The sequence below is a fragment of the Carcharhinus amblyrhynchos genome, chromosome 10, assembly GCF_965287045.1.
Source record: "Carcharhinus amblyrhynchos chromosome 10, sCarAmb.v2.hapA, whole genome shotgun sequence".
In the NCBI taxonomy this organism is placed as follows: domain Eukaryota; kingdom Metazoa; phylum Chordata; class Chondrichthyes; order Carcharhiniformes; family Carcharhinidae; genus Carcharhinus; species Carcharhinus amblyrhynchos.
In genome coordinates, this window is record NC_137333.1 from 43147627 (window position 1) to 43167233 (window position 19607).

General features: G+C 41.3%; 1 protein-coding gene across 2 annotated transcripts in view; it reads right to left on the bottom strand.

Moving 5' to 3' along the window:
• yap1 (Yes1 associated transcriptional regulator) overlaps positions 1–7815 on the bottom strand; it is a 122612-nt gene extending 114797 nt beyond the window's left edge. For both annotated transcript variants that reach the window (XM_080196937.1, XM_080196936.1), the window contains exon 1: positions 7023–7815. In XM_080196937.1, coding sequence (XP_080053063.1) covers positions 7023–7546 — 524 coding nt within the window. In that variant the 5' untranslated portion in view covers positions 7547–7815. The remainder of the gene's footprint in view (positions 1–7022) is intronic.
• Positions 7816–19607: the final 11792 nt, after the last annotated feature.

Here is a 19607-nt window from a genome sequence, read left to right on the forward strand (position 1 = left end):
TCTATTGAGATTTCCTGATTATGTATCTTTTCATTTACTGAGCCAGAAGCATGTGTTATCGTTATTAAATGAAAGGTGGACTGGATGCAAGAACTTGCAACCAGTTAAAGAGTACACAGACGTAAAAATGGTTAACTTGAACTTTGTTAGTCTGTGTCAAGCCAACTTGTTTCATTGCTCCCGACAAAATATTCAAGCAAACACTACAACTGGGCATGTGCACCTCCTATTGTTACAGCAAAAAACAAACAACTTTCATCTGTGTCAAAAATGATCCTAGCACTGAACACCACCATTTATTGTTCTCCAATCAGAAAAACAATGACCAAGACTCATTATTCTCGGTCTTAAATCCATTATTTCATAATAGATAACTCTAGCATTCCAATTCCACAAGTCTCAATTGTGTGAGCCAGTCTTTTGTAACGGCCTTCAGAATGTCTCTATAGGTATCATCTGTGGACTATTTTTCATCTATCATATTTGTTAACACAAAAATTGAACTAAATTCTTCAGGGATGACTTGTGTACATGCTTGTTCTTAAAACAGTTCATATTTGTCCACATGGTCAGGCACTGTATGCTTCTTTGTCTCTCCTAATGCATAGAACTGTGGACACAGGATGCTTCACATTGGTCAGACAGGGTAGGCAAGGCCTCAGTTCAACCTCTCATTTGAAATAAGCTCACCCAACAGTGCAGCATTACCTTGGTAGTGCACTGGAGTTTTCATTTGGATTTTGTCTCAAATGGAACTTGAACTGAATCTTCTTACTCAGATGCAGGCATGCCATCCACTATGCCGCAGTCGTTTTGTAATGCATCCTTCACAAACAAGGCATTATGTCAACTTTTTAAAAAGTGCTCACTAAATTCACTCTAAACACTAATTTATCTGTGAATATAGATGGTTTTACAACTAGATAAATTAACTGAGTTCAGTGCCGATTCACATGACGTTCTTCAGTCAGTGAAAATTAGGAAAGCTAACCAAGTGTACGAAAATTGATTTTAAATGGTGGAAATGACATAGTTTTAAAATTTGCAGTGGCTCAGAAACTACATCAATATTAATACCATAAATCAGTGAAAACAATAGTTGCCAGGGACCAGATACAAAGCCATTAATAGTTTCATACTGCCTGCCTATGAAAACATTAAAAACTCTCAATCCTGGAAACATTTAAATTTCATGTGTGAAGTTTTGATGAACATGCAAACTTGTCCACAACAATAACCAGTCTTAACCTGTGATGTGAAGAAAGTAAGCACACAAAACAGTTGAAAAAAAACCCACACTTTTAAAGGTACGAATGAGTAATAAATAAAGCCTTGCCAGCAATTCCCACATAAGGGCAATCTATTTCTTATAAAAACTACAACTGATATTACAATGAAAAATCATGTTTGATGGAAAATGGAGTTAGTGTTTTCAACGTAGAGTACAATCCCAGCATTAAGTGCCTAGAAAACAAAATGGCATTATCCAATATTTTCACGTAAAGCTTTGTTTGTTTTGCTGTCTTTTCCAACTCCAATAGTGCTGCATTTTTAAGTTCATACTTAAGCACTTAAAAAGTTAAAACACAAACAGGCCATTCTGTTTAGCCAGTCCATACCTGCATTTACCCTCTCGAGTTGTGGCTGAGTTTTCCTATTCACATTTATTCACCTATTCCCATATTCTTCAAAACCTTTTCTTTCCACCTATTCAATCTCCCAATGAAAACTGACAAATTCTGCCTCAAGTTTAACTCAGGAGGCGAATTCCATATCCTCATAACTCTGAAGTTTCTCCTATTACAAATCTTGATTTAACCTGGTCAACTGTAGTTGTGGTATTATGCTTACCAACAAGACAAAGTTGTGGACTGAAGTTTCATCTGAGTGACTCCAGCAGAATAATCTAGGTTGACACTCCACTCCACTGCATTATGGACGTGCCATTAAACCAAAGTTCTGTCTGCCTCCTGAGGTGAAGATAAACTTTCCCATGGTACAACTTAGAAGTGATGTGGAGATGCTGGCGTTGGACTGGGGTAAACACAGTAAGAAGTCTCACAATACCAGGTTTAAGTCCAACAGGTTTATTTGGTTATTTTGTTTACTACCAAATAAACCTGTTGGACTTTAACCTGGTGTTGTGAGACTTCTTACTGTGTACACAACTTAGAAGGGCAGGGGAGTTTTGTCAGTGTCCTAGCCAATATTTCTCAACCAACATCAGTAAAAGCAGATTATCTGGTCATTATCATATCCTTGTTTGAAGGAACTTGTTCTATTCAAAGTGTCTGCTGCACTTGCTAAGGTAAATCAGGGCTTTGGGTATCCTGCATTCATAAGAAGGTACTACGTGAATGCAAGTTATTTTCCTTGTTGACATGAGGCCTCTAAACTACTGAGAGCAGTCTGCTTCTAATTGCCCTGTATTATCTTTTCAAAAATCAACATTCTAACAAAAAATGAATCTTCATATTTATATATCCTCATATCAAGCAACACCCTAGTTAACTACAACTTCCTCTTTTCCCATCAGGCCAAAACATTGTGTGATTTCAAGAAGGAATTAGATACAGTTCTTGGGCTAAAGGGATATTGGGGGAAGGTGGAATTAGGATATTGAATATGATCATAACCAATGGCAGGGCAGGCTGGAAGGGCCAAATGGCTTACTCCTGCTTCTATTTTCTATGTATATTTCTATGTATAGTGTTGTGCATGTGGCACTTAATTACTTATGGACTCACATCTGCTAAGATTTCTTTACTACTGAAGACTATTACAATGATTCTTTAAGTTGGCAAGTTCTAAACTTTGAATTCTACCAATGTGCAATTTATATGAAAATTAAGCAGGAAATCCAATTCTCATGTCCAAAATGCTCTGGAAAATGTAGACCCCATCTAAATATGTAAAATCCAGGGTGGCTATAAGGAGACACAGGAAATTCTATGAATCAACTGAACACTTTTTTAAATCTTGTTCGTTCTTTTTATTCAATCATGGAATGTAGCTGCTCTCAAATGCATGCATTGCTGGACTACCTCTTCCAGGAAATCTTGCATACTTCCAGACTTGGGCCATTTCCGGCTGCGAGGTCTGTACTACAATTTAACCAGTGTGACATGCAATTTACTCTGTAGCAACTATAAGTTTTAGTGCAAATATACTTTAACATTTTTCCCAACGATGCACTAAATGGGGATTCTTGAAGACTGGGGTGGGCAACTGCTTCCTCTCTTCCCCACCCAACTCTCAACTTTTGAGACATGGTACAACTATTAAGTCAACATTATTCATCCACTAAAGCCATTTACTTACAAACTTATTTTACTTGACTTGTAAATTGCTGGATGACTTGTCTTGCATTGCAGTGGTGCAAGTTCGGAGAATTGTAAGATACAATGATAAATTTATGATGGCTACAGAAAAATTTACTCTGAAATAGCTAGTTTTTCTCTCTTACTTAATCCTATGACAGGCTCCTGCAACTCTTTTTGCAATAACAACACTTCTTTGTCCTGCCCCCAACTATAACTTTGAGGACAAGGTTGCAAATAGTCCAGACAGAAAATATTACAGTATAAACATATGCTTACTATGTATTTACCAATGCTTTACTAAAACTGGTGTCTTAAGACAAGATTCTGTTGGCATTGACAAATCAACAACTGAGGTTTCAATACAGACAAAACAACACACTTGCAGCTGCAAAGTTTCTGTATATACAGCATCACATACAAGGGCTAATTATTACATGTGAAATCCTTATTTGAAAACTCGCACATAGTTCCTACAAACCGCATCACAAACTCACTTCATCTTTTGAGCCAGTACAATGTGCAGTCCCTCATAGGCTAAAGAAAATCCTGAGAGTTGGGTTATAAACGTTTAAATTTTTAACACGTAGTAAACACTAGAATTTTTTTTTGAAATCAAGAAGCCAAATGCTACCATGTTTTGACGTTTAGGAAATACTAATGAACAAAAAAAAAGTTTATCACAAACATTTGAGTCACTTTGATGGTGATTCCATGTTGTTACTCTTTAAAATTTCCCATTGATTTATTTGGCGTTTGCACTTGCACAGCTTTGAAAGGGATTTACATCAAAGATGAGAATGCTGCCATTCCAAATGACAGCATTCAAAACAAGCAACTGATGCCACACAACCTGACCTCAAGATTGTACTACAGACTCCATGCTTTGGCTGCTCCTTCACCTGCAATTCTTCCAGCAAAACTCAGCAAGACACAGGGAAGTGACGAGCTATAGGAAACCACGACGCAATACAGTCGCTGGGTACCACCAGCCTGCCACAAATCCAAGGAACCATTAAGCTGAAGAGGATGTTATTAACAATTTGGGAGCAGAAAAAGCCGGGCGGGGGCAGCTGCAGCCACCAAAACGATGGAAAAGAACCCAAGAGCCCTAAAAAATTACTTAACATTCGCACAGCACGGTGCACTGAACAATGTTCACGTTGGCTTGAAAGTTCAAGTTTGCCGGAAAGTCCCTGTTGCAGGTGGGCACATGATGAAAATGTCAGAGAAAGTGGGTTCCATGAAGAAATCAGGATTAAAGTTAAATTAACTTCCAGTTCCATTATTGAATCAGCAGAGACAGAGAGGGCCAAGACCTTTCAAAGGTATTATGCATCTTAGGGCAGAGCCATCTTCAGAATCACCATAGATGTTAGTAATACAAAACAAGCTCTTGGCTGCTTGATATTAGTTGCATGTTTCACTTTCTTGAGGAATCGATCTGTTTCTAAGAGGTGGTTCTTGAGCTGTTTTATTGTCACATGTATTAATATACAGTGAAAAGTATTGTTTCTTGTGCGCTATACAGACAAAGCGTACGGAGAAAGATCAACTTAATGCGAGGTGGCAACGGGGGAAAGCTAATTTTTTTCAAAGTAGCAGTGTAATGGAGAGAGCACAGGACACCACCGCAAGATCATTTATAGTATCGGTATCAACAACTAAAACACCGACCGAACCACCAATAGGGGCGAGCTCATCATATCGATACAAAAGGGCGTTACAGCAAATAAGAAACTGGGGAAAGTGACTACCATCTTATATAAATTAATACAACTGAAAACTGCTCCATCTAGTCAATGAAAGATGACTTATTGACATTATGATAATCAACGGGACAGCAGATTTATGGATTTGATTAGGCAGTTTAAAACAACCTTCTCAGTCTCTTTTTAAGATGCTATTTTATCTGAATCAATTAAAGATGTGATCGAGGAGAGTTGCAGTCAATCTGATCGCTATTAAAATGAACAAAATTACAGTTCGAAGGAAACACAGCACTTTCAAAAACACGGAATATTAACATGCGGCTAAGGATGTCCGCAAACTTCTCGACTTCTACGTCTCGGGACTGAAGGGCGAATCGATGTAAATGCCAGACCAGCCACTAAGTTACAGCAACAACTGAAAAGGTCAATGGGGATGCCCGTCTGAAATGAAAATGTTTTACACTGCTTATAAGTGGAGTAAGCCTAATAGCTTCCCCAGCGACTGTGGCTCGGCATCGACCCCCACCCCCGCCTTTTACTCTTGTGGTGTGGGAAGGGTAGAGTGTGCAGAAACTTTACAAGTAGGTTTTATCCCCACTTCCCACGTTACTCTCCTGCTTAAAGAAACATCCTTGTCAGCATGCCGTTGTTTCAATAATTGACTCGAGCTGTCTGCGAGGGAACAAACGCTGGACCCATGCAGATGACTTCTGCCAGACATGTGGAGTTTTGGAGTCTCCGCTCCTACAGAGTGCTATTGTTCCCGGTGTAATCGGACACTCTGAAATGGATACGGCTCGCTGGCTGGCCCGGGGGGTGGGGGAGAGAGAGAAAAAAAATCTCTTGTCGATCTCAGGTTCCTCGAAGTCGCATCAAACGGGGGAACCATTTATACAACTTCGAAGCGGGGGGTGGGGGGGAGATGCTGGCTCTAATTCAGAATGCCCTGCCTTTATTAAACACATTAGCTCCAAACCGCAACGGCACAAGTCCAGAGGAAAGAACGCTGCCGCTGAAAAGAGGAGGCTCCTTTGTCCACTTTAGAAATACTCAAAATGCAACACCAATTGATAACATTGCCAGGATGTGTTGGGCCGAAATCAGGGGAGATACGAATTAATTCAACGGAGATCAATCAAACTGAGAAAAACTTCCCCTCCCCCCCCCCCAGTGGTCAGTTGGCGAAAGTGGGTGTTGCCAAATACATGCTGATTAGTGACTTCTGCATCAAGTAACCTGGATATGCAATCGTCTGGAAACAGGACAGAACCGAATATTGAGATCAAGCATCTGAGCAGCCCAGTGGATTGACAGCTCAAGTCTGAATTTGTCCCATTCAGTGAATGGGCTGAAGGCTAACGTCCAGCATTTGAGCTATTTTGAGATCGCTTCCGTCGTTTAGAAGGACCACCCCCCTTCCCCCCGCTCCCCGTTCACCATGAAATACAGAGCTGTAGAACGCCTGCGTGAACTTTGCCCATTGCAAACTCTGCACAAGTTTGCTGGAGTTTCTCGTGTCCTCCTTGGAATTTTCCACCGCCTTCGCTTGTTATACCCGAAAGAGGACTCTTAAAACTCAGAACGAACCCATTCCTTACACTGGTGGCTCAGCGATGCTTCAGTTTAATAAAGTTCTCAGTTCATGTCACAGTCAGTGCTGTACATCATCCCCTTATAGGAGTTGTCACACAGTTTGTTTCCGTCTGTACATTTGCGCCCCCGCCCCCCCAAGTTCATATAAGACTCACCCATCTAAATGCTTCGGGGCTGAATTCTTAGAAAATGCTGCTTTAGCCACACAGAACTTACTAAGATCTAGAGACTACCCCAAAGTTGTAACCTAGTGCCCTGTTCATGAAATTAAATTGTAAGAAAAAGTCTCCCAGCACCATCCCTGTGAGGAGTTCAGGCTGGTTTCTAAAAATGGGGAGAGGGTACAGGAGAGTGCAAACTCCCCCCAAATCATCTCCTCCGAGCATCTATCACTTACTTTAAGTAGTATCTCTGTCCCGATGAGGTCTTGGCCATTTCCCAGCCTGGCGGCAAAGGCACATCGTCAGGAAATTCGTACGAAGACTGCCGGAGGTGAGAAGAGGAGCCGGGAGCCGGGGCTGTGCCCAGAGACGCCCCGCTTCCCTGACTGGCTCCGGCCGAGCCGGTGGAGGGAGCGGACGAGGCGGCGGCAGCGGCGGCGGCGGCGCTGAGCAGCGAGGCCGGCGATGAGTGAGCCCGCACATGCTGCGCCTGCAGCGGCGGCGAGGGCTGCGCGTTGGCCCCGTCCGTGCTGGCCTGGCGGGAGTGGCTCTTGGGCTCGGGCTGCTTGAAGAAGGAGTCGGGCAGTTTGCGGAGCCGCATGGGGACAGACTGCGGCACGTTGGAGTTCTTGGGGTTCATGACGGCGTTGAAGAGGGCCTCCAGGTCGGTCTCCGAGTCCCCCCGGACATGAACGATCTGGTGTCCGGCCCGAGGCAGCGCTGACTGCGGCTGAGCGCCTTGCTGCTGACTGGAATCCATCTGCAAACTTCCCCCCCAAACACCAACCACCCCCCTAAAAAAAACAAATATCACTAACAAGTAACAAACTCCGCTAAACCCAGCGATTAGCGACCAAGTTTTCAACTGGACATGAGGCAAACTCCGAGCTGCGGTAACTTTCCACTGAGGTGTGTGGGAGGGAGAAGTTTCTATTTTGTTTAAAAAAAATCACAACAGAAAGTTTGCAGCCACTTCACAACTTGGTGCCCGAGCTCAAACTTTGATTGCTCACGTGACCGCTGACGTCCCCTGGGGTGGAGCCCATTCACAGTTTGGGGAGGGGGCTGGGGTTTAACAAACTTTCATTCGCTTCCTTTCTCCCCACTACACCTCCCCTCCCCCCCCCCCCCCCGGCCCGGCGCCGTCCATTCCCTGGACCGGCTTCAGTGGCTGGAGCTGCCCCCCGTCCCCCGGACCTGTCAACAGGATCTGAACCATTTCCATCCTGGCGGGGAGGGTCTGCTGCATTGGAGTGCACTATTCATGGGGAGGGGTCTGCTGCATTGGGGTTCACTGTTGATGGAAGAAGGGGATCTACTGCATTAGGGTTCACTATTTATGGGGAAGCTCTGCTGTATTGGAGTTCACTATTTATGGGGGGAAGATCTGCTGTATTGGGGTTTACTGTTTATGGGGAAGGGGTCTGATGCATTGGGGTTCACTATTGATGCTGCCGATTTCCTCATCACAGTCAAGTTGTCAACTGAAAAAGGGTCCGATAAAATCTGGTAGACGTTACACTGGACATTATTAAACGTTGCAAATCAGAAAGCGCCTGGACCCCCCACTGCACCACCGGCACTCACTCGCACACACACAGGGACAGAACACTGCAGCAGTGAATCCGCCACACAATCCGGAAAGGTACATTGTGGTCAATTTCAACACATTCACCCAAAGGATGCCAAATGAAAATTAGGGAATGGGCTAGATTTTTCTCCCCCCCCCCCCCCGCCCCCTAAATTCTGTCCCTTTTAACAGATTAAAAACAACCGAAAAAGTGATTAAAAAGTCATTTCCCGTTATTGAAGAATAGTTTTAAAAACAGAGATCGGAATAAACGAAAACAATGGGGATTCTTTCTGCAACATTGTGAAACGACTTGAAGTGTTCCTGCCGGTCATTGACCTGACATATTGACTTCTTTCCCGATGCTGCCAAACTTGCTGAGCATTTCCAACATTTTCTGTCTTTATTTCGGATTTCCAGCATCCGCAGTGTTTTGCTCTCGTGGAGTGCTTGTGGTTGGGTATCCGGCCGAAGGTCGATTAGATCTTGAGCAGGTCATGGCTTTATCTGTCACTGTTTTTTTCCAAACTCCTACTTTAACTCACCGACTCGACACGAGAGCAGAGTGAAGACAAACAAATCGTGGGGGCACAAATGAAGACATCGATTTTAAATAAAGTTACATAAAACTATCAAAACGTGTTTCAAACGACATTTCAAAAATTAAAATGATTTTAGTGCATGTTAACTCATAGAAGTAGCTTTGTAAGTTTTTTTTTAAATGTACACGATAGTACTTCTCTTCTGTCCCAGACTATCTAACTATATTTGAGGTGCGGGAAGGGAATTTTTCATTGCATTGTTTAACCGCTGAAATTATTCAGTCTTTCCCCGAATTGTAATGCAAATACTTGCATCTCTAATCAATTGAACACAATCATTTTGTCCAACAACTGAATCAGCCGAGCTTTGTTCCCAACATTTCCCAGACATAAAGAGCATTCCGAATCTAAATTAATCCTCAATTCTTGAATGCAAAACCTGAAAACCAAGAATGATTAAAATTTACCTCTATATGCTGACATATAGAGGTGAATAAGTATTAGTAGCGCTAAGAAACTTTCGTTTAAATCCAAACGCTAGCAGCTAAACTCTGTAGAGAATAACTAAACCGAAATATGCCAGTGGTGATTATTTGCTGGGGCTGTCCGGTGTGTTACGAAGTTACTCCGCAGATATTTTTAAACTGGTCCGACCCCTCTGGACCACACACAGGCATATGCACTCACTGCCGTTTGTGTGAATGTGCTCTCTGGTGAATATAATGCAATAATTCGTGAAGAAAGGAATCGCTGTGGGGAATGTTCTAAACTAGTATTTTTTATTCCCGATTTTGTAGGCTTCAGATATGAAAAACCATTTTTAAAAATGGTTTTAATTTATGTTGGGATGCCCTTTGATCATTTTTAGTTTTAAACAACACCAGCTTATATGGGTAAAAGTGAGACCGTGTGTGTACCATCTGAACTTCTTGTCCCCCAGGAGTGGAGAACAGAAAAGTGACTTTTTCATTCTTGAGGCTCCAGGGAGCGAGAGGTGCAGACTGTGGACCAATTTATCAGCCTTCTTCAATTTAAATTAACATCTGTGGCAATATCATAACAATATTGCTTACCCTGAAAAAGTAAAATTGAATGCGACAATGTCATTGTTACTGCCTGAATGGGCAATCATGGACCCGTCATCGAAACCTATCAAATACTTAAAGAGGTAGACAGGGTATTGAATTTGTCTGTTTGGGGAGTCCAAAATTAGGGGCCAAAATTTCAGAACAAGGGGGGAGCTGATTAGGATTGAGATGTGGCGTCTTGTTTTACTCAGAGGGTAGTAAATGTTTGGTGTTCTCTATCCCAGAGGGTTGTGGAAGCACAGTCACTGAGAATGTTTAAAGCAGAGATTAATACATTTCTAAAGACCAATGACATAAAAGCATATGGGGATTGTGTGTGTGGAAGGGGGGGTGGGGTAGGATGTGCATTGAACTGGATGATTGGCAGTGATCATATTGAATGGCAAAGCAGGCTTGATGGGTTAAATGGCCTATTCCTGCTCCTATTATCTGACACTGTTGCACCAGATCTTGGATGTTAGAGAATCATTTAACAGTTATTTCCATGCCACCAATATTATTTAATGGAATGATCCTTTCTGCAAGTCTTTTCCAGTTATATGAATCATATTATGTCAATTGTTTGAAATAATAGCCCTTGTTCCTGAGGAACACAATGAGTGGGAAAGTTGCAAAGACAAAGTTACAACTAAATTCAAAATGTTGCTAATAGTTTAGAACCAAGTAAATCATAGGTGACACAATACAATACAATGAGATTCAGATTAAACAGAATTCACCAAAGTAATAACACAAACAAAATATGGATATCAAGTAGAACCAACTCAAGAGTCAAATTTTCTTTCTACTCTCAACTTTGGCTTCAAATAGTTGATTTTACAAGTTTATTTGGATCAGTCACCCTGTTCTGCTTTGTTCTTTCAAGATCTTTCAACTTTGTTAAGTTAGAAACTGTTGCACATAAAAAGCAGGTTTCAAATCATTTCCAGTACCAAAGCTAAAACTTTGCAACCAGCTAAAACTGAAATGATGCCAGTCTCTGAACCAGAAACAAAGCACATAAAGGCCTGGAAATCTGAATGTGCAGTACCTTAAACAGGTACCAATAGATGCCAAAGCCTCCAATATGGTAGGCAGGAAGCATCCAAGCAAATTATGAGAAAGAACAGACAGAAGTCTTTTGGCCCATTGTGGAAGGAGCTTCCATTTAATCTCCTCTGCTCTTTTCCTAAAGAAAAATGTGATTTTTTTCTCTTTAAATAGTTAGATAATTTATTTTGACTTTTGACATTGAATTTACTTTCACTACCATTTCAGATGGTGCATTCCAAATCACAATAGCTTCCTGTGCTGAATCAATGCTTCCTCGTGGTGTTTTGTTTCTTTTGCCAATCACCTGAGATCTACATTACTCACAGAAACATTGCAGCACAGAAGGAGGCCCTTTGGCACATGCCAATTCTCTGTTGAGCAATCCAATTAGTCCCATTTCCCCACTCTCTCCCTATAGGTCTACAAGTTTATTCCCCTCAAGTGCCCATCAAATTTCCTTTTGAAATCATTTATTATCTCCTCTTTCACCACACTCATGGGCAGCAACTTCAGGTCATTATCCTCGAGGAACAGTTAACTTCTTCCTTACATTCCCTCTACATCTGTCATCCAAAGTCAGATAATAGAAACAGTTTTTCTTAACCTGCCATAATCTTGCACCTCTCTATGAAATCTCACCTCAATCTCCTTTGCTCCAAGGAGAACAACACCAGTTTCTCCAACCTAACCTTGTAACTAAAATCCCCCATTTCTAGAACCATTCTGATAAATTTCCTCTCACCCTTTCAGAAACTCTCACATTCTTCCTAAAGTATGGTGGACAGAACCATCTGCAATATTTTTGTTGTGGTCTAATCGGAATTTATAAAACTTCAGCACAGCTTCCACTCTGATGTACTCACTACTTCTATCTATGAATTACAAAATTTCATATTCTTTCCGTACTACTTTCGCAACATGTCCTGCCACTTTCAAACCCCCACACACATGAATCGTCAGTTTCTTCTGTCCCTGTACACGCTTTGGAATTGTAACATATAGTTGATATTGCCTCTCCCTATTCCTTCTGCCAAAATGCATCTCTTCACACTTCTTCATATTAAATTCCACTTGCCATTTGTCTCCCCAATTTCTAAGCTTATCTATGTTCTGCTGTAGTCCATTGGTATCATCAAAACTGTTTACCATAGTTTCGATTTTTACATAATTGCAAATTTTAAAACTTTATTTTGTTACTGATCCTTTTGCCACAGTTTCTCCTTATTTGTTTTGAACACATCTATTAAACTCCTCTAATCTTCTCTGCTCTCAGAAGAGCAATTCCAACTTTTCCAATCTCTCCACATAACTGAAGGACCTCATCTGTGGAATCATTTTAGTGTAGCTCTTTTTCTTTATTCATTCACAGGATGCAGGCAATATTGACAGGGCCAACTTTATTCACTTTCTTTAACAATAGAGTTACTGATAAGGCCATTTCAAAGGGCATTTAAGGGTTAACCACATGGTTGTGGGTCTAGTCTCTCATATAGGCCAGACTGGGTAAGGTTGAAAGATTTCTCTCTCTAAAAGACATTTGTGAACCAGATAAGGTTGACAGCATGGTGGCACAGTGGTTAGCATTGCTCCCTTACAGCACCAGGGACCTGGGTTTGATTCCTGGCTTGGGTCACTGTCTGTGTGGAATTTGTACATTCTCCCTGTGTCTGCGTGGGTCTCCTCCAGGTGCTCCTGTGTCCTCTCACAGTCCATAGATGTGTGAGTTAGATGGATTAGCCATGCTAAATTGCCGCTTTGTATCAGGGAGACTAGCTAGGGTAAATGGGGATAGGATTATGGTCAGCGCAGATTCGATGGGATGAATGGCCTCCATCTGTACTGTAGAATTCTATGATTCTATGAGTTTTATACAACAGTCCAGCAGTTTATTGATCCCCATTACTGATGCTAACTTTTTATCCCACACTTATTTCATTAATGATATTTAAATTCCCCAGCTGCCATGGTGGAATTTAAAATCACTTCTCCAGGTCATTAGTCTAGACCTTTGGATTACTAATAATGTAATCACAATGCTACTGTACCCTCTTCACTCTCTCTGACAATAACATCCACCCTAAAGAATGGTGCCCAAAATTGACAGTAATCCAGCTGTGGCAAAGCCATAAATATTAAACATAACATCACTGCTTTCATATTCTCTTCCACTTTTAATGAGGCTGATGATCAAATGCTTTTTAACAGTCTTCTCCAGCTGCCCTGCTACCTTCAAAAATTTATGTACATACACCTCCAAAACTCTGCATGCTGCCCGCACCCTTTGTGAAATTGCATTATGATTGAATTCATGTTGCCTCACCTAATTTCTTTTACCATAATCTATCCCTTCATAATTTTCTGTGTTTAATTTAATCTGCCATGTGTTTGCCTATTTTACCAGTCTGCCTTTGTCCTCCTGAAATTTATTCCTCTCCTTCTCATTTATTACATTTCAAGTGTGATGACATTTTACTCAGAAACAGTACTGCAACAAAAAAAGGTAGCTTCTTTAAATGTCTGTAATTGCCTTTAAGAACATTTGAATTTTTTTAAAGTTTATATCAAATATAAAGTGATTGATTGTATCCTTTTCAGATAATAAGAACTGTTGATCCATGTGACCTGGCAATCTTTGCCCTTGAAGCTCTGCTGACAGGAAGGAACTTGACATCAGAAGCCATGTGGCTGACAGATTCGAAGGAAAGCTACAAGCAGGAGAGTTGGAGGGCAAGGTGATCAGCACATAGATGTAGACATAAAGAGAAAGCAAAGAAAGACAGAAAGAGGAGCACAGTGAGGAGAAGAAACAAATCTCTCCCAGGAAGAGGTCCACTTTTTGTTTGGGAGAAAAGGGAAAAAAAGCCCTTGGAGACAAGTGCAAACTGGCTAAAAATGCCTAAAACCTGGAAAACTGTGTGAATAGCACGGAGATCGTAAACAGCTGGGAGTTTCCCCAGATGTGATCAGACCATGAACCTGGGTATTATTAGTTGGTCGATTGATGAGGTACTCTGGAAAGCTACACCATCAGGACAGTCATGATCTGAGGGAGAGAGAATTCACAGAAATGTGCCTCAGATTCTGATCAAACCCGTGAACCTCAAAACTGAAAGCTGTTGTTGAATAGAACTCCTGATCTTCCCTGCAGAAATAATGAACAGTGTATTGTGGAAACGTGCAACTACATACTGTCACATTTATATGGGAAGTGATTTAGGTTCCTGTAGTTGTGTATTGCCTATTGAAAATGAATTTTTTACTTGAAGTATCATTTAATTATCTTTAATTCACATTAATTTAAGTTGATTCTGATTCATTTTAAAATAAATGTTACAAAAAGTAAAATCAGGTTGGCCATTTCTTCCTTTGGTAAATTTGGTTATTTTAGTTGATGGACCCCCATCATCTGCAAACTTTGAAATGATACCCTGTATATCCAAATCTGAGTCATTAATATATATCAAGAACAGCAGTGATTCTAATACCAGGCCCTGGACAATATAACTATATACTTACTTCCCTCCGGTCTGAAAAACTAGTGTTCATTATTGCTCTTTGCTTTCTATCTCTTAGTCAATTTTGTATCCATGCTATTACTGTGCCTTTTAATCCCATGGGATTTAATCTTACTAACAAGTCTATTATGTGATACTCAATCAAACAGCTTTTGAAAGCCAATATACATAGCATCAATCACACTACTCACATCAACCCTTTCTGTGAAATAAATGCAAAATACTGCAGATGCTGAAATCTGAAATAAAAACAGAAAATGCTGGAAAATCTCAGCAGGCCCGACAGCATCTGTGGGGAGAGAATAGAGCCAATGCTTCAAGTCTAGATGACCCTTCATCAGAGTTCAATCCTCTCTGTTACTTCGTTCATAAAATGATAAAGTTAATCATATGTAATTTGCTTTAACAAATCTTGTATGATTTTTATTTAATAACGTAAAAAATTAACTGGTGTTGGCAAATATATAAGATTATTGTCTAAATGTTTGCCCACCACTAATATTCAGTTGACTGGCCCTAATTGCCAGGTTTATCAGCTCTCTCCTTTTTAATAGTGGTGTAATATTTGCATCCCTCCATCCTCTGACACCACACTGACATCCAAGGAGGGTTGGAAGATAGTGGTCAGTCTCTGCAGTTTTCACTCTAACTTCCCTCTCTACTCTATATTCCACCTGGACCGAGTAACTTTTCCACATTGGACCTTTGAGAAAGAATGTCTTGCTGATGTGTTTTTTATCCTATCCTATATTGCTACTGCCTCCTTCTTTACTGCTACACTGTTCTGTTCTGAGACACTTCCTCTTTGCTGATGATTGCGCCCTGTAAACTGCCTCAGAGCCAGAGATGCAAGTCAGTATGGACAAATTTTCCACAACTTGTGACAACTTTGGACTCACCATCAACATTAAAAAGACCAAAGTCATGCACCAGCCTGCTCTTCATGCACTGTACACAGAACTTATAATCACAATCAAAGGGCAAAAACTACAGGCAGTGGACCAGTTTACTTATCTAGGCAGTACCCTCTCCCAAGCATTGACTATTGATACAGAAGTTAACTGCAGAATACCAAAGGCAAGTTCTGCTTTTGGTAGGCTGTTCCACTTTATGGGAACGTCGAAGAATCAGCCCAGCAACAAAACTGAAGGTCTACAGCGCCATGGTACTCACTACCCTCTGAATGCCTGCGAAACGTGGACTGTGTATCGAAGGCATGCAAGACAGCTCAATCATTTCTACATGTCTTGTCTTCGCAGAATGTTATGCATCAGATGGCAAGACAAAGTACCAGACACTGAAGTTCTCTCTACAGCAAGCCTACCATCAGTCCACACACTGCTGATGAGAGCGCAGAGCCGGTGGGCAGGTCATGTCATCGGTATGTTAGACGAGCACACACCCAAGCAGCTCCTTTTTGGGAACTCTCTGCTGGAAAGCGCTTGCATGGAGGACAGAAGAAACATTACAAAGACACACTCAAAGCCTCCCTGAAGTCGCCTGACATAGACACGACCACCTGGGAAACGCTGGCACAAAACCACCCTACCTGGAGCTGCCTCATCCACAAAGGCTGTCATGCTTACGGAGCAAGGTGTATTGCTGAAGCACAACTTAAGCACAAGCTGCTCAAGTCCAGAGCCACCAGCACAACAACTACAGCACCTACACGAGTCTGTCCAATATGTGCCAGGATATTCCGTGCCCAAATTGGCCTGATCAGTCATCTTCGAACACACTGCAACCAGCCTCAAAATGAGTAATGGTGTTGAGGTCCTCATCAACGATGATGGACGAACAACTGCTACACTGGCAGCTTTCCCTCTTCTAATGAAGACAGGAACAAAGCAATCACTTAATTCCTTGACCATGTTCTTTACCACATTACCAAATTCCCTTTTAGGTCTCTAATTGGCCCGACTCTTCATTTGCCTACAGTTTTATCATTGATGTATTTGCAAAAGATTTGTGGGCTTCCATTTATATTATCCACCAATCAATGCACGTTCTCTCGCTTCCCGCTTATCTCATTTTTACCTCTCCAGCGTAGTTTATGCACAGTTTCATTCTCTTCTGCATCGCGAACCTCTTCACAATGCAGAAGAAATAAAGCTGTGCATAAATAGTATAGTGAATAGTATATTCCTATTAAGGTTCTGGAGGGCTCTTTTCCAATGTTAGTATTCCCCAGTGCCTGACATAATAAGCATGGCCAGTAACTCGGCTAATGATAAGGAAGGATCCTTCAGCAGTACTACTTAAATATTAAAATCATAGAATTCAGCCTGCTGTGCCAGCTCTCAGCTTGTTCCAACCTCCTGCCTTTTCCTTGTACACCTGCAATGGTTTTCTCTCCAGATAATTATCCAGTTCCTTTTTGAAAGCCCCAGTTGAATCTTTCTTCTCCACGTTCTGAAGAAGGGCAATCCAGATCCTAACCACTCATTATGTAAAAACATTTTTTCTCATGTTGTCATTATTTCTTTTGGCAGTCATGTTAAATTGGTGGCCCCTGGTTCTAGATGCTTTTGACATTAGGAACACTTTCTCCCTATTTTCTCAAAAGCGTCCTTTCATGATTTTGAATACAAATTTAATAAATCTCCTCTTTATCTACTTTCTCCAAGGAGAATAGCCCCAGCTGCTCCAACCTATCTAGGTAACTAAAGTTCCTCATCCCTGGAACTACTCTTAAGATATTTCTTTGCACCCTGTCTAATGTCTTTACGTCTTTCATGAAGTGTAGTATCCAGGGTTTGGCACATTACTCCAGTTGAGGTCAAACTGGGGTTTTCTACAGGTTTACCATAACACCTTTGCTTTTGTACTCTATGGTGCTACTGATAAAACACAGGACTCCATTAGTCACTTTCTCAACCTGCTGTGCCACTGTCAATGATTTGTGCACATACATACCCAGGTCTGCCTACTCCTGCACCCACTTTAGAATTGTACCCTTTGTTTTATATTGTCTCTCCTCCACTTCACACTTCTCTCCATTGAATTTCATCTGCCACTTTACCATCTATTTCACCAGCCTGACTGTCGTCTTGAGGTTTTTCACTATCCTCCTCACAGTTCACAATAATTCGAAATATTGTATGTTCCAAATATGTCGAAATTGCGCCCTGTACACCTAAGTCTGGCTCATGAGTAAAGATCACCAAAAGCACGATTCTAACAGTGATCTCTGGGAAACTCATATTATACCTTCATCCAAGGTGAAAAATAACCATTCACTTCTGCTCTGTTTCCTGACACTCAGCCAATTTTGTATTTGTGCTGCCACTGTTCCTTTCATTCCATGGACTTTAATTTTGCTGACAAATCTGTTACGTGGCACTTTACCAAATGCATTTTGATTTGATTTGATTTATTATTGTTACATGTATTGATATACAGTGAAAAGATGCACAGCACCTCAATCACATTAACCTCTTGAACTCTCTCACCTCATCAAGTGGATCATATGGTTCTTGCTGATTTTGTTATTTCAGGTTGCTGGTTAACCTATTGTCTCTTATGACGTCCTTTCTGACTCCAGAAAGTGTCTTTGTCTGCTGGGAAGATTTTTCTTGTGTTGCGCCATTGTTAGTTGCCCTTTGATCAATTTTACTGCAGTCATGGTTAGTCTAATAAGGTGTTCTTTGGCACTGGAGGATAGGGAAGAAGCAAAGAAGCCAACAGGAAGCAGGAATAAAAATAATTATTGCAGCAGGAGTAGGCCATTCAGCCCATTGAGCCTGCATTACCATTTAATTAGATCACAGTGTGATGATACTGTGCTAGTTTGATATATATGTGTAAGGTGGAGCTTTGATCTGATTTATTAATGTCACATATATTAGTGTACACTGAAAAGTATTGTTTTTTGCACACTATCCAGACAAAGTATACCATACATCGAAAAGGAAAGGAGGGAGTGCAGAATGTAATGTTACGGTCATAGCTAGGGTGTAGAGAAAAATCAACTTAATACGAGGTAGATCCATTTAAAAGCCTAATGGAAGAAACTATTCCTGAATCGGTTATTACATGACTTCAGACTTTTGTACCCTTTTCCTGACGGAAAGAGGTGAAGAGAGTATGTCTGGGATGCATGATTATGCTGGCTGCTTTTCTGAGGCAGTGGGAAGTGTAGACAGAGTCAATGGATGGGAGGCTGATTTGCATGATGATCTGGGCTTTGTTAATGACCCTTTGTAGTTCCTTGCAGTCTTGGTCAGAGCAGGAGCCATACCAAGCTGTGATACAACCAGAAAGAATGCTTTCTACAGTGCATCTGTAAAAGGTTGTAGTGGACATGTCAAATTTCCTTAAGCTCCTGAGAAAGTAGAGGCTTTTGTGGGCTTTCTTAACTATAATGTCAGTGTGAAGGGATCAGGACAGGTTGTTGGTGATCTAGACACCTATAAACTTGAAGCTCTCAACCATTTCTACTTCATCCCCATTGATGTAGGCAGGGGTATATCCTCCCCTACACTTTCTGTAGTTGATGACAATCTCCTTCATTTTGGTGACATTGAGGGAGAGATTCTATGCACCTCAGTTTTAAATGACCAGCTCATTAACTTGTAGCTATGTCCTCTTGTTCATGACACCCCACTCGTGAAAACATCTCAACTTCCGTTCAATAAAGCCCCCTCAGGATCTTAACTGTTTGAGTATCATCACCCCTCACTCTTCTAAACTCCAAGGAATATAAACCTAGGCCATTTAGTCTCTCTTGATTGGGCAATCCTCTCATCCCAGGTATTAGCCTGGGTGAATCTCCTTTGGTCTGCCTCCGATGATTCTACATCCTTTATAAGATAAAGAGATCAAAACTATGTGCAGTATACCAGGTGAGACCTCACCAAAACCCTATAAATTGCAATGAAGCCTCCCTATTTTTAAACTTTAATATCTTTGCAATAAAGGTCAAAATGCCATTTGCTTTCTAAGCTACTTGTTGGACCTGCATTTCAGGGGTCATGTAGGGGCAGCCATTGGGAAGACACCAATGCCCTGAAGCCAGTGATCCGTGTTCGGGAGGGATGGGGAAACATGTCGCCAATGGGGTGGGAAGGGTCCA